At 43.6% G+C, this 15,409-nt stretch overlaps 1 protein-coding gene across 2 annotated transcripts in view; it reads left to right on the forward strand.

Annotated features, from left to right (window-relative positions):
• Window positions 1-4,189: 4,189 nt before the first annotated feature.
• The window catches only part of HSPA12A (heat shock protein family A (Hsp70) member 12A), a 47,370-nt gene continuing 36,150 nt past the window's right edge, over window positions 4,190-15,409 (forward strand). For both annotated transcript variants that reach the window (XM_088528584.1, XM_088528585.1), the window contains exon 1: window positions 4,190-4,259. In XM_088528584.1, coding sequence (XP_088384710.1) covers window positions 4,232-4,259 — 28 coding nt within the window. In that variant the 5' untranslated portion in view covers window positions 4,190-4,231. The remainder of the gene's footprint in view (window positions 4,260-15,409) is intronic.

Here is a 15,409-nt window from a genome sequence, read left to right on the forward strand (position 1 = left end):
GCCTTCCTTTGCATTTCTTCAGCCAGCCTTTTAGTATCCTTTATTCCTCAGCACGTATGCATGTCTTGATGTAGTTTCCTTTACTTCCCAGAAACAGAGAGATGAAATCTAATGAGCATTTCAGTGACCTGTGTTCTGCTCTGCTCTTTGCTAATCCTGAGGAGCTGCATTGACACCTCCTTTCGAGTTACGTATTCTGCACACAGCTTCCTTCTCAAATGGCTTTGGGAAAAAACACAAACAAACTAGAAAAGTCCTTAAATGCTTTAATTATCATATACCTACATGGAATGTAAGTGGCAGTTTTCCATGTAAGCATGAATCTGTAGATTTTTGACTCTCTCTGTGGGCGTATGTATGAGAGTGATGCACAGATGACAGTATGAGCACATGATGTTATATAACACCTGTTCAGTTTGTCTTGATACTTCTGTTTCAGATTGTTAGATTTTTTCCAATGTTGAAGAATGGCTGTGAATTAAGTGAACACGAGTTCAGAACATAGAGTATGACTTAGTTTGGGGCCTGAGTCCATCTTTTGGTTCTGTGCATCTAGTACAGGCCACAATAAGGCTCTTGGACATTGCTACCATGTTTTTCCTTTGGACATGCGATAATTTTCAGTGCTCAATGTATCTAAATGGTGCAGTTTGCCCAAGTATAAAAGTTGTAAGCAGTGGTTAGCACTGGACTGGCAGGTGTGTATTTAAAAGGACTCTCCAAGTGAATACATATATCACCAGGAGAATTGTGAGCACCAAAACTACAGTTTCACAGCTACAGTTTAGCAGATGTACCTTCCTCACTCTGCCCTGTCCCCTTGTTATGAAATGCTGGAGAATTCTGTGCAGATTCTGAGAATAATGAATTTCCATCAGATGCTGAGATACTAGGGATGAGACATGTTTTAAAGACAGAGGTAGAAGCTGTATAATCTGTTTCTTGTGAAGAAACCCTTCATATTCCTATGTGCTAAATAAGCTCCTTCTCTGAAAAGCTATGACACTGCTAAATAGTTTTTGTACCTCTTGTCTGTACAGAGATTTCTTGAGTAGTAGTCTAAAAGGCTATTTTTAGGAAAGGGCAAGGTAGCTACTTCACCTAGGAAAACATCCCCAGTTGATTCTGTGCTAATGGTCATTTGTAAATTATTTTTTCATGAACTAGTAGAGCAGGGGAGTATTGAAAGCAGGAAACTATATACTGGAATGGAGAAGGAGGTTGCAGTAAAAGCTATGGAGGTGAAAACAAGCAATTAGGCATTGCGTGTTTAATCATGTTCCAGTAAGGATGTAAGAGGAAACTCTTCGAAGCGTGAGACCATTATCCTGGAGATTATCCTGAGCAGGTGGATGTTCGGTTTGCTCAGGGAGTACTGAGCTGCCGCTGTCCTAGGCAGCTTTACCTTGCAGGCTTTGTCCTCTTGTTTGAAAAGTGTCAAGGCTGTAACTCTATAGATACCTCTCCTCCTGATGGCAGTGCTGGGCCAGGAGGTGGACTTGGAGCAGCGCGCCAGGGCTGTACTGCAGGTCTCCATGTCTGTAATGAGATCTGTGCTTCTCGTTGTGCTTCTTGAACTGTAAGCCGTTGAAAAATGTCTGTATTCCCTCCAGATCTCTGCGTTGTGTTCACAGCTCACCAGTTCTCAGTGCTGCCTTGAATACGGCCTCTGAACAGTGCGTGAGAGACACACGGCTCTTCTCACTGACTGGCCGCCAAGTATGCATGAATGGCTCAGAGCATGTGAACGTAGCCCTGGAAGGTCACTGCGATGGTCTTCAATATTCTCAGGAAATGTTGGCTGATGGTAACGGGCAACATGTCGGTGGTAGCTCTATTGAAATCAGACCTAGGTTAGACCATTACTGTTCTTGTATTACTACTAATGCCAGCCTATCTGGACACCTTGTGTAGTAAGTTGACTTGGGGCTGCAGCTCACTAGAAATGCTCACCTAGAAACGCTTTGTAAATGCAAAATACATATACTAAAGCTACGCTAAAGGTCTGGATTGAGCTTGGGATGAGCTGAACCCCAAGGCTCGAGAAGGAAGTTAAACCACGAGTCTGTCCCAAGCTACCGCAGCAGTGGCACTTGTCCCCGCAGAGTGGTCCCATCGCAGCTGCTGCATTTGAGCTTGGGGCACCTCGGCGTCCTACAGAATAATGCTTTGATGGTTTAAAGTCAAAAAAGCTGCTCATTCCTTTCTGTTAATACTCTCCTGCAATGTACTAAGGCAGTTTATGTTAGTGCACTGGGAGCTGTTCTTTTGTTTCTAGACCTGTGCTAAAATCAAATGTCATGTGCAGGCAAGCAGCAGATGATCTGTTCTTAGCAAGAGGTGTTCAGAAAATACCGTTTGCTGTCCTGTTCAGAACAAATTTGCAGTAGTTTTACATTTTATTCATTGCATGTATTCACTCTTTTCTTGTTATGCTTTAAAATCTCAACCATCAAAACCACAAATTCTAAACAACACATTAAAATGACCATAAAAATCACAAACTTCCTAAGAGTAAATAACCAAAGTGAAGCCTCTTAAGGCCCAAAGATTCAGGGTTGTTTGATGTGGTGACCTTTTCCAAAAGTATTTTTTCTCAAGTGAAATGCATCTTTCTATTCGTTTCCAAGGGAAAGAGATGAAATTTTCCTATATATTTTTATTCATATATAAAGCTGTAAGGAAATGCAAGGTGCCTTAATTCTGTGTTTATATATTAGATTGAGAGTCTAATTTTCCCTCAGATATATTTTCAGATTTGGATCCTCTCCTCAGATTTTTCACAGAGACACTAAGCACCTCACAAACTGCTCTTATTTCTGAAACGAGCAGTCACATGCGTTCGAATATTCTCCTCCTGCATTATTCAGAGCACCTACAGCTGAGTGTGTAACTTAGGCAACCTGGCTTGATATTGAATAATGTAGGCACTGCCTTGACATTCAGAAGGATGCCTGTACCAGCAGAAGCTATTTTTATATGTTGTCTTGTTGCTTGGAGGATCATGGAAAATCAGCCTGCATGCAGGATTTCTTTTTTTCCCTAAAAATGCACAATTTGAATGTGTGTTTATGTTTTTGTGGGTTGGTTCCTGTTATTTCTCTGCCTTTGTTAATTGCCTAAATACAATATTTAAAGCCTGGGATCAGTTGCTGTTGAAGGGTATTTAATTTGATTGAAGTTTCTGCTATTTACGTCCCTCATTAGGAAAGCAAGTATTAGAGTTGTTTGGTTTCTGATTTCAGGGGCTGCTTAATGCCAGCATAAATATTCAGCCTGCCTCCAAATATGTAATTAAAGCAGCCTCTGGGCCAGATGTTCCCCTTTGTGCTGGCGTGGGGTGGAGGGAAGGGCAGGAAGCCGCAATCCGGGTGCACGTTGTCCTCCTGGCAGCTCCCACATGATCCCTCCTCTCCCTCCGCTCTGTAAGAATCTAATTCTAGGAGGATATGGGCGGTGGAGGGAGGCTCCGCTGCTCCTGTGTGTCCTGCACTCCTCACGTCCCCTCTTTTCCCTCAGCCAGGCCAGAAAATCCTTTTGTGCCGCCTGGGGGAGGTGGAGCCGGGCGCTCAGCATCTCCCTGGAGAGCAGGGGCGATTTTAGGACACTTCTTTCTAGTGCTGGTAGGGTTGGTGTGTCCCTTTCCAGTGGGTCACATGAACACGTGGAGCAGTTTGCTGGCGTTTTAACTGTTCTCCTGAAACCTTCTCTCTCTCTCAAAAGGAACAAAAGTCCCCTCCAGGGAACAAAACTAACGCTGCGACGAGGGCTCCTGTCAAAGCCCTGTTTTGAGAGAGGAATCGTGGGGAGGGAGGAGGTGCTGAGGCAGGTCTGCAGCCGGGGAACCTGGCCCTCGAGGTGGGACAGAAGCTGTGCTTGAAATTTGCCCTCCTGCCTATCCCCCTGCCCGGGCTGTCGGCTTCCAGGGTGGAAAACGCAGGAACGAGCGCGCTCGCTGAGGCCCGAGTGAGAGAATCCAGCGCTACAAAAATTCCGCGGGAGCGGCGGGGCCGGCAGCCGGGCCGAGCGCGCCGCCAGCGCGGGGGCTCCCGCGCGGCTGCTGCGCGGGGCGGGGCTGCGCGGGGCGGGGCGGTTCCGGGCCGCCCGCCCGCAGGAAGGCGCAGCGCAGCGCGGCGCGCAGGGCTGGGCGGGCCGGGCGCGGAGCCTCCCGCGCAGCGCAGCGCCCCGAGCAGCCAGCGGCCGAGGCAGCCGCAGCGCGGGCGGCCCGGCCATGTCGGAGCCGGAGGGCAGCGCGGCAGGTAGGGGCGGCCCGGGCGCCGCAATGCGGGCGCGCGGCCCCGGCAGCGCGGGGAGCAGCTGGCGGCGGCGGCGGGCCGGGGCCGCGGGGCGCTGCGGCAGAGCGCGCTGGGGCGCGAACAAAGCGGCGCGGCTGCCGCGCAGGGACGCGCTCCTGGGCGGGCGCCGGGGGGCCTGGCTGGAAAACCCCCTTCCCAGTCCCCGCTTCCCAGCTGCCGCTGCAAAGATTCCTAGTGTTGGACCTAGGGGGCTGGCGGTGCTGCGGGAGCCGAGCTGGTGCAGAGCGTGATGGATGTGGGGAAATGTTCTGGATAAAAGAGCTGAGCTGTGGTGCATGTGAAAGAGAAGGGGCACAGAGCATCCATTTTACAAGTCATAGACGGGGATATTTAGCAGTAGTATCTTCACCATCATCTACTGTGTGAAGGCAAAAGACCTCCCGAAAATATTCTCTAAGTGCTTTCTAAGGAAAGGCTCTGATTTCTGCTTTGTTTGCAGTTACCTGCAACAACTTTGCAGCACGCTGCTGACAAAGGGAAGGACCGAGTGACAGGTTAATTTGTGCTAGGTGACAGCTTGCAGTATTGCGTGTTTTGCAGAAAGTTACACGGGTGGAGCAATGTATTGCTGAATTAAAGTCACTCATGGCTAGGAAAAAGCTACACAGAAGGGATTTTGCTAGAAGATGGAATATTAAAGCAGTGATGTTATACCAGCAATCTAGATATTCTTTCCACTTTCTATAATGCTGAAGCTGTCAAAGAAAGAAAAACGGGGCTAAAATGTGATTTAGAGAGTCTGAGCATGCAGTGACAGTGCTGAAGCTGCAGTAATTTGTTGCAGGATAGCATAATGCGTAAAAGAAGTGTCCACATGTGAAATCCCAGTGTCGTATGCAGTATCTGCAGATCGTTTTTATGGCTTCAGTTAGCACAGCATTGCAGTATCCGCAGTTTGGCTAGTACGAGCCTGCATGAAATTACTCATACAGAGGAGCTGTTATGTTTAAGACATTTAATTATATTATCTTTTGACACTTTTAATGCATTGGCTTAAAACTGGGTGACACAAATTCAGCCGACAAGTTTTCCTTTATATTACACACACTGTAAGGTCAGAGTCTGAATATTTAGCATATTCCCACTCCAATGCCACTTATTTTTCAGCAGTGCTCCATAGTAGCAGTAGCTACAAAGTTTCCATAAAGCTTTAGCTAGCTGAATTCAGGCTTCCAGCAATCCCTTCTATTCAGGGATTGTTTTAGCAGACAGCTATGTGGTGCAGCAGGACTTCATGCAAGTCTCCAGGGTGTGACCAGGATGCGTCTCAGCCGCAGCTGTGAGCAGGAGCTGAACAGGCTGCCGGCGCCTTTGACACTCACTCAAGTCTGAGCCTCCTCAGGAGGCAGGTTCTGTGCAGGTAGACCTGTTTTGTACTCGCAAACATCAGTTTTACATTTTTTCAATTACCCTTTTGTTAAAACGCATCCTCAAAGTGTACTTTTAATTTTAAACCAATAATGGCTTAAGGCTCCGTCATCTCCAGTTTCTGCCTGGGAGTTGGTTCTGCCTCTTGATGATGTCAGGTGGGTTTTGAGCAGTGCTGATCTTCAAAGAGTTCAACATTTGGGGTTTCGGAGCATTCTCTCTGTGACCGTGTTAGTCTCTAGGTATTGCAAAGGAGCTACAGAGCTTATTTGGTGATTTGCAAAAAGCCACACTGGCTTTCAGTCAATAGTAATGGGAAACGTGGAGAGAATATAAAACAGGGCACTCTGCTGCTGCCTCCACGTAGGCAAACAAGAGCAGCCATGACCTTAATCAAGCATGGGACCCCGTAACCTTTTGGGGAAGATGGAAGAAGCTTGAATCTACTTCATGTGTTTGTTTTTTGAGTGTGAATTAACCACTGACACTTGCCATGTGTCTGCTATGAAATATCTTGCAGCTCTTAGTCAAATCCTTGGGCTATTTTGTTTATCCATGGAGGATTTCAATAGTTCTGCCTCTGTCGCTTGTCACTTCCCTGTCTAACAGCTTTTCCAGGTGAAATTGGAAATGAGGAAAAATTTAGAGGCACCAGCACTTAGGCCTGTTCAGCTGGGTTTCCCCACCAGTAAAGGGCTTGAAGAAGAAATGAAGCCCGTTGTGCCTAAGGAATGAGCTTTGACGCTCCTTGGCATCTTCACAGCCTCCCAGTGACGGCTGTGCAGCCCTTTGGTTGAGGTTGGAGATGTTGGTGCGTGTTCCCATGTGTGAACATAAGTGAGCTGACATCTCCATGACACACCTGTAGGTCCCGCCTGAACTGCAGTAAAAGCCCTGGCTTCTGTGTTGGTAAACTGGAACTGCCCTTTCATTTCTCCCATTGGTTTTCCCTGTGCCAAGAGATCTGAGTTGCCTTCTCTATATCCACACATATTTTGGTCTTAAAAAGAGTGTTTCGTAGTTCTCCTTACTCAAAATATGTCAGCTGAGGTCTGTGGTGTTAAGAAACATGAAGTATATGCACTTTAAATAAGTGAAAGTTTTAAGTTTTGCCATAGCTACTCTTAAGGCAGTACCTTTGCAGCATGTTAAAGTTAGGATGGCAGCAGTGAACTATGTAACCAATAGGTATTACAGTAGAAAATTCCTCCAAAGTACCTCTCAGGGGGACTTGAAGAAAGTTTTAATGTAAAAACGCAGTCTGTTTGAATACGCAATAAGTAAATAAATACATGAAAATACTCAGAATGTGGATGAGAGTGCTCAGCTGATCAGCCTTTGCTTCTGTCTTGTAGGGGCTCTATTGAGGACTGTCTAGGGACGTGCATAGGTATATCTAAGAAGTGCTCTGTAAAAGCAGCGCTGTGCTGCTGTGATGTGGTTGTGTTCCACAGGGGCAGGGAAATTGCCCAAGATCCTGCAGCATCAACTTCTGCACATCCTCTCCTTTGAGTGGCCTGCACAAGGAAGGTGGATATTTGGGGTTCTTTTGCTCAAAAACCTGCTGTTCCTGGTGCCTAATGATCTCCTTGAAGCCAAAAGCTTCTCTTAATAACTTTGGGCAAATTTGATATTACTGTAAATTATATTAGGGTCTGAATTGATTTTTCTACTGCTTCTTAAAGCAGGGTCATAGGAAAGGTCTATATCCATTGCTCCCCCAAGTCCCATTAGACATGAACCACTGATGAGGATTTCACGCTCTTTGCACGAGTGAAATGGATGCTGTGCACGTGTAAGACAATGAAAAGCTGTAAGCAAGGGTCTTGGGAAATCACATCAAGCCTACAATTTGGCTGTAATTTCTGCTACCAAAGATTAGGGGTACTGTCTTTTTTATATTCAAGGTTCCTTTTAACCTTTGCATTCTCACTTTTATGAGCTACATGGCTTAGTTCCACTTTAGAGTAAATAGTCTGTGATCTGTCAAGGGGATCTTTGGATCATCAGGAAGGATTGGCTGAAAGATTGAAAGATATTGGATGTGGGAGCAAGTTGTGATAAATAATTCATTGCATGGGAGGCATTACAGTTTCCAGTAATCATGCCCTTTAGTAAACCAGCTTTCTCTATCTTGGTCAGACACCACTTATTCCTTCATTTTAATCTCTTTGGAATATGGGCTGAGAATTTGCCTCTGAACACATCTCCCCTGCTGTCAGTTTTAGAGTATTTCTTTGTCCGGTACAAGGAAAGCTGAAGGGTTCCAGTGCTTCAGCTTTTAGGAAGGAGGTGGTTGGGTGTTACAAATGAAGCCGCCTCTTCCCTTCTCGCAGGACAAAGTTGTATCTTCTGCCAAAACCCCAGAATGCAACGAAACGGAGAGAGCCTCTGTGGCACGTTTTGCTTCTGTGGTAGATTGCGTGCCTATAACTTCCAACATAGAATTTGTAGTTGGTTATTAGACATCCTGTATTTCCAGCTGTGCAAAATTGGGAGTCCACCGTAGTAAAACTAAGAAGTGAAGTTCCATAGCTCTCTTGTAGCTCTTGGCTCTTCCATCAGGAATTCCTCAGTGCCTTGGTCAACACTCATAGGCTGTGTCCTGGACATAGAGCTTCCTAGGAATTTTTACAGATATTTCTAACAATTTTCATCATTAGGAGTCCAGACAGAAGTGTGTATGTCAATGTAGTTTTATGGTAACACTTCCACGCCATCTGTGAAAGTTTGCACACCCATGTCTGAAGAACAGCCTTGTCTCTATTGCATTAATCTGTTCATGAAGTAGTTTTCCTGGGGAAAGAAGCAGAGTTAGATAATTCTCCTTATTGAAGATGTAACTAGCATAGGGAATCATCTGGGACCACTGGTTCATCATGGGAACATCACCCGTGACCTGCACCGTCTGGAGCACCCCATAGTCAGCCGTTCTGCATGATTCTCTCTGATGGGGCTCTGTGTGCTCATATCCACGCTGTTTTTCTTTTCCATGTGAAATCTGAAGAGAGGATATTTCATGCATCCCCCTTGTTACAGCAATGGAGCTAGTTCTTCCTGGTAACAGAAAACAAGAACATAAAGATCACACTTTTATTAGGATGTCCGTCTGCTAGGCGTTTTGGGGCAATGCATCCCTATGGCAATTCGATCTTCTGGATTTTGTCTTAGTTTGAGGATTCTTGATGCTTTCTCTACACTTAAAGATGAACGTGCCCCTGGTTATGCTGCCCTGACTGGCAGCCCCATTTCCTCGTGCAGATCTAAGAAAAATTTAACACCTTTTCCTTAAGTTTCCATGGTTACCTTGGTAGAGCACACATGTTATAATCAAAACAGTAGGGAATGCCATTTACAAAAGCTGTCAGTATTGTCCTAATGGAACAGTCACATTCAAGAAATAACCTCTTGTAGTAGCTCATGCTTCCTCAGCGCTGCTCCTGTGACGCTTTCGGCCTTACCAGCTCCTTTGCAGGGTGTCCCATCTGCTCGTCCCTAGGAGAGAGCAGCTCTCAGTTGACGTTTCACGTCTGCTTGGTGAGTACTGGGCTGTGATGCACGAGCATATCATGGTGTTTGGGTTTAATCCTGATGGGTGCTGCATTAACAACTCTGCAAATGGACTTTCATCAGTGGCTGGTTGATCTGTGATCTCTGAGAAGCCTGAAGATCTACTCGCTCTCCTGTTTGTAGCCTCTCTCCTTTTAAGGTGCTTTCCATTAAGCCTGGTAGTGGATCTATTTTCGAGATTGCGAAAAGAAAAGAATAAAGAAACACAAGTTTGTTTTGCATTTAGCTATGAAATGTCACTCAGAAGGTAAATCAGTATCACTATAGATTCACTGCTGGCTTTGAATTGTGAATTCAAATTCACAACTTTCAGTGAATTTTCACATTTGACAACAGTTTTGCAATGATCAATATTTTATCTTCCATCTTTGAAAATGAATCTAGACTTGCTTTATTTTCAGGATGCAAAGACATAGGGTCTTGAGAGGGTTATTAGGTTGGTGTTCAGACAAAACAGAAATTTTTGTAACCTTTTTTTTTCTCTTTTACTTTTCTTGCCGGTAAATGTATTTACCAAAGAGAGAGACTGACATCACAAATGCTCTGTTTTATGAGTGTTGTCCTGGAAACCTGAGCAAAATCTCACTATTGCTATTCCTGACAAGCTTGCAGTGAACTAAGCGGATGAGGTGGATGATGGCAGATATAAGATGGAGAGACAGAAGGAAATACTTTTTCTAGGAGGGTATTTTTTCACAGAACCCAGGTTCTATATATCAGTATTTCTTCGTTTTCTGATCTTATATCTTGTTTTGGAAATCGGGAAAAGATGAGAAGACATAGAGAAAGAGGCTAATTAGTGCAAAAATGCTTAAGGGAAACAGGTCCAAAGAGGAATTTGCTGAAGGAAAAGGAGGTTGGTTAGTGTGAATTAAAGGTGCTTATTGCAGAATTATGTGGAATATTTAGGAGAACTGACAACCACCACCGTGAGCCACAGAAGTTGTCCTTTTTATCGCCTTTTTATCCCTTTTATCCCCTTTTTATCAGAGTAGCTGCCCTGTCCATCTGATGTGCAAAGCAAAATGACTTCTGTCTTTTCGGAGTAGTTTGTGGCTGCGGAACAGTTGGGATCGGGGAGAAGACTGGAAAGTGGAAAATATGAAGCTTGGGGGAGGAAGAGGGAGCTGATTTGTCTCAAAAGCCAGGAAGATTCCGGGGCACTTGGGCTGGAGCTGGATTTATGAGGTTGCAGCATAGATGAGGAGAGCCTGAGGGCAGCCTGAAGGTCAGATTTATCTATTGGTGTAGACCTGGCTGGGGACACACAGAGCCTGTGAGCTGTGCGTGCAAACATGGCTAGTCTGGTTCCGTTAGCTCCCCAAGCTGAGGCCAGCACTAATCTAGGTAAAACAGGTTAGATTACGATCTTTCAAAAAGAGAAAAGAGGTGAGCTTAATCCATGTGGCACTATCACAAGGTTATTGCAGATTGCTGTGGGTCGTGGTGCTCTTAACAATAATGATAAAATAATTAAATGATCTTTAAAAGCTTGATAGTATAGTGCAAAAGTAATTCTAGTTAAAGTGTAAGTATGATGGTGGGGTAATGTAAAAGTGGAAATGAGGAAGGACATAGCTGATAAATTCTAAGACAGACACATTTGCTGTTATCCGAAGAATTTTCATTTGGGGGAAGAGAGTTGTAGTGTTTTTTTATTTTGTTTTGTTTTGTTATTGTGCTTTAATTGATATCAATGAAATGAATACCCGCTTTTTGTGTGACTGATTATTATACCATGGTGTTAGAAAGCTTGGATTTGGAGCAGAGATTAGATATGGCTGTATCTAGAGAAAGGAAGTTCATTGTAGTCTTCAAGAAAGCAGCGGGATGCCTCGTGGCCTTTGAAAAAGAAGAGCAGAACTCCGATTCTACTGACATTAATAGCAGTGGTATCACTGATTTCAGTAGAAACAGGAGATTCTTGCTTCTGATATAAAATATGGGATCTTTTTATTATGCATAAGAATATTTTTAAATAGCAGTTGCTGTAGGTTTTGCAGTTGCTTTTTCATATCTCGCTTTTTTTCTTCCATATTATTTTCCAAGGCCATCTTGGTATTTGCAGTAAAATGCTCAAGGTTGTCAATCCTTTTGAGAGATGAGATATTTTGTGTTTAATGCAAAGCGAAGTCTCAGTAATAGAAGAAGCTGGAAAAGGTTCTCCTCAGCAATGCAGCAGTCAGAAGCTAATAGCAGAGCAGTAAAATCCTTTTCTCATTGTACAAACATCACTAACAAGCTTTGCTTGCAGTGGTTATTGATACTTAAAATGGTATACAGTATTTTGAATGCATTCTTCAGTGAATGTGGGCTACCCTGTACCTATATTTCTGTAGGCATGTCCTTTTTTTTTCATCTGGAAATGTTGCCCAAACAGAAAATGAGGAATGTGGCTGTTCATCTGAGATTTTGGCTTGACTTCCAACCTGACAGAGACGAGAGCTACATATAGTGTAGCAGTCGCTTTCAGCAGCTGCGGGATGGCTGGAAATTCCAGAGGGCTGGCCATCAGACACGTGCCAATGCTTTATATGTGCTTCTGTATGGCCTGGGAAAATGATTAGCGTGTGCATAATAGGTCCACATAACTTAGATTTATTGCACTCATAAAGATCAGCTGTCCGTGGTGCATTTTCAGTAGGTCTAATGCATCCTGCCTTACTCCGTGCGTCCGGTTCATCAGCCAAGAAATAGCTACGGGCCCCACTGGATTTGGTGTGGGAGGAGTGAGGGCAGCTCTGCCACCCAGGCGGGCGAGCGAGCGCAGGGACATGTGGCTGCCATCCCCTTTGGGGGAGCCAGAAAACATGCAGGGCTCCCCAGTAGGTCCCTAAGCTCAGGTCAGAGGTTCAGGTCTCCGCAGTGAAGGGAAATCATTGAATCGCACGCTGTGGAGTGAGAGAATTGACTTAGGAATATACATTAGTATGCAAACATTATTGTGAATGCACTCAAAATGCACCAAGTATTGCCTGGAGTGGGGAACAGCATTGATCCCGTTGCTTATTCAGCAACCCATGAGGAGAGCTCAAATAGCAAGTGTCAGGTTTGTGACTGCTCCAGCAGAATCACAGTGCTAAGAATGACCTTAAGATATTTAGGCTGAGATATAACGTTCACTCTCATGCTCCCACGGAGAGATGTTTTCACAGGGACGCTACCTATTTTCTGGGTTGCAAAACAGCTGTAGGAGACGCAGATCCTGAAGGTTCAGCGAATGCACTTCCTCCCAGCTAAGCCTTCCTCTTTAGAGGCTTGACTTTGGAGTACTGCAGTGTGCTTGAAAAAGTCCACGCTCAGCTTTCTGATGGTAAATTTGAGGCTTGATGCCTAAATTTTTCTCCCTCACCCCCTTTTTATTTAGGTTATTCCTTTTCTGCTTGGTGAACCGATGACATAAGACCCATCCAACAGTTCCCCCGCCTTCCGCAACTGTCTGGATTGCTGTGCTTTATGCTGTTTAACAGCCCATCCTGCTTCCCGAGTCACTGCTTTTATTTGTCCAGTTAAATTCTTATTCGGAGACAAGACACATTGGCAAAAACTTCAGTTATCTGTTCCCTGGATTATAGGGAATCACCTCTCAGCAATAAGGCCACAGCTGTGGGATGCCACTTCATTGTTGCAATAAACAGTTCCCCTTGGCACGTGAAGCAAAATCAGCTCTGGCTGGTGCCTGACGCAAGTGACTTTAATAAAATTCTAGTAAAATTAAATATCTAACCAAAGCAGATTTTGTGCAGTTACTTGAAGAATTTTAGTTTTAGTACCGCCTTGGAGACACGTGGCAGTGAGGTTTAACAGTCATTTTTCTTAAAGCAGCTCAAAGGCTGCTGTCTCTAGTGTGACCGTCTGGGGCCACGGTGATCTGTGTGTCTGCTGCCCTGAGCGGATTGCGAAAGCTCATTCAGCCTGAGCAGGAATCTGCTATGGGGTCCCCACGTATTCCAAGCAGACTCATTGTCTGCCTAAGGAGATCAGCTGGGATTAACTGATCTTTCTAATTCAATAATGAGCTTGAACCTGCTCTCCAGATCTATTAGTAAATCAGTATTCAGCTGAATGTGCTATTGGTTCCTACTGCATCAGCTAAGCTGTTATAAATGATGCAGCCTTGTACTTTTTTTTTTTGCCTTTATGTTGCGATGCTAAAAATTACTTCTCTGTTGCATTTCAGCTTAAGCAAAGTTGAAAATACAGACCATTGCTGATCGCTTATTGGAAAAATAGGACAGGCTAACCTAGCTCTAGGCAGGAACCACAGAAAATAAACCCATGTGTGTTTGTATGAAAAGGTCTAATTTAATTTAAATCTAGTTGATAACAAATACAATTCATGTATATTAATGCAGTATCTGTTAGTCTCTTGATTTAATGAGAACTCTAATTTTTAGAGGATTTGCAAGTTAGCTAGGACCTCCTGAATGCTTCAAAGATTGGTAAAGAAGCAACGTTCTCCATTGCCCCTCCTCTGCTGGTCATCTTGAAAATGCAGAAGGCATTTTAAGACGGAAGACTTAGCAAGCCAACCTGTTTTTAAGGACTATTCCCAATACCTTGACACACTCTAGGATATTTTATTTTTACTTTTTTGGTCTGTTATTTGGATTCACTGTAGAATTCTTTTGTTTAATTGTGTGTTTGCAGGAGCAGGATATAGCTTAGATGGAGTAAGACTGTGAATATAGGGCAGGATGATTGTGTTTTTGCAAGGTTTTTTGTTTAGTATTTTTAGATAATAAAAAACAGTAAGTCACCAAGAGCATCTTCTTCCAGTAGTGTTGAACGCTTGGTGTGATGTAGGAAGAATCAGCACTTCCACAAATCTAACCTCAATATGTAAGCCCTGAAGAACATTTCAAAACCGAAATGAATGCACAAATTGCTGTAAACATTTTGGAGGAAAATATCTGTTTTTTCTGTTACGCAACATTTTCTGCAAGTAGTTAAGACAGCCCTCTTGTTTCTATTGAATGTTTTTTCTTTGTTAGCAAATATTTTTATACTTCTGGCCACAGCCACCTAATCACATGTTAATTGAGTATCCACCCAAGTCTGTGCACTTCTACTGGGTGAATATCAGAAGAGTTATTGAATCATCCTTCTCTTTGAGACAAAGGAAAATGTGTGTTCTGTCACACAGGGTTTTCTTTGTATTATATAGAGCTGTAAATAACCTTTCAAGATACATCCAAGTGAGAGCTTGTAGCTGAAGATAGACTGGCAAATAGATCCCTGAAACATGTGTGCTGAAACAGGCAACCCAACAATTAGGAACAAGGAGAAAACATTAGAAGCACATAGACCATGGTTTATGGCTCTGTCTTCCGAAGTCAATGTCCTGGGGTTTGCTGGAGGAAATTTCCTGCTTTCAAAAATACTGCATCAGAGTTGAGATTTTCTGATCCGTTCAGAAAGGCAGCAGTGTAGGAGGAATAGGAGGAACACATTCTGCTACTGATTCCTTTTTTTTTTTTTTTTTTTAAACTGAGATGTTTTTCTTCATTTCAAAGACAAAATGTTGATATTGCAAAATGAAGTTGTTTTGAAAAGAGGAAAAATTTGGACAAATGGCTAAGGCAGCTAATAACAGGATCTAATTGAAATAAAAATTAACTGGACAGAATCTCTGCTTGTCCCATTTTGTACTTTACTGCAGGAGCATTAATGTTATGTATTCTTGGAGAACTTGTGTAGGAAATACTTATATTTGGCTTTTATAAATACTGCTGAAGATTAGAATCAATGTATATGTTATAATTAGCACAGAAGTAAATGTTAGAACAAGAGCGCTGTGAAGGCGGGAGGGAAGATGGGCGGTTTAGTCTGTTTAGTCTAGAGGCCTATTGCAAAGTTTTGAGTGTCCTTCCTGCAAGCAACACATCCTTGATTGCCAAGGACAACGGAGTCTTCAGCAAGTAGCTCTAAGGTCTCTTCTTGCATAGAAGTTCCTGCATCTTCTTAGAGCAGTGCTGCCTTGTTAATATTTAGTTATTTTAATGAATCGTTTCCTTTTTCTATCATCTGCCCATTTTCATAGGGCAAATGTAAGAAGGAAAAGATACAAATAGTGTGTTTCATTATTTGTCCTTTAGATGTTCCTCTAAAGGAAGTTTCAGTTGTGTGCAGAACACAAATATTTTTTGATAATT

This window comes from Tinamus guttatus, unplaced genomic scaffold (assembly GCF_059628265.1).
Source record: "Tinamus guttatus ecotype Peru unplaced genomic scaffold, ASM5962826v1 Tinamus_guttatus_pri_ptg000314l, whole genome shotgun sequence".
Lineage (NCBI taxonomy): Eukaryota > Metazoa > Chordata > Aves > Tinamiformes > Tinamidae > Tinamus > Tinamus guttatus.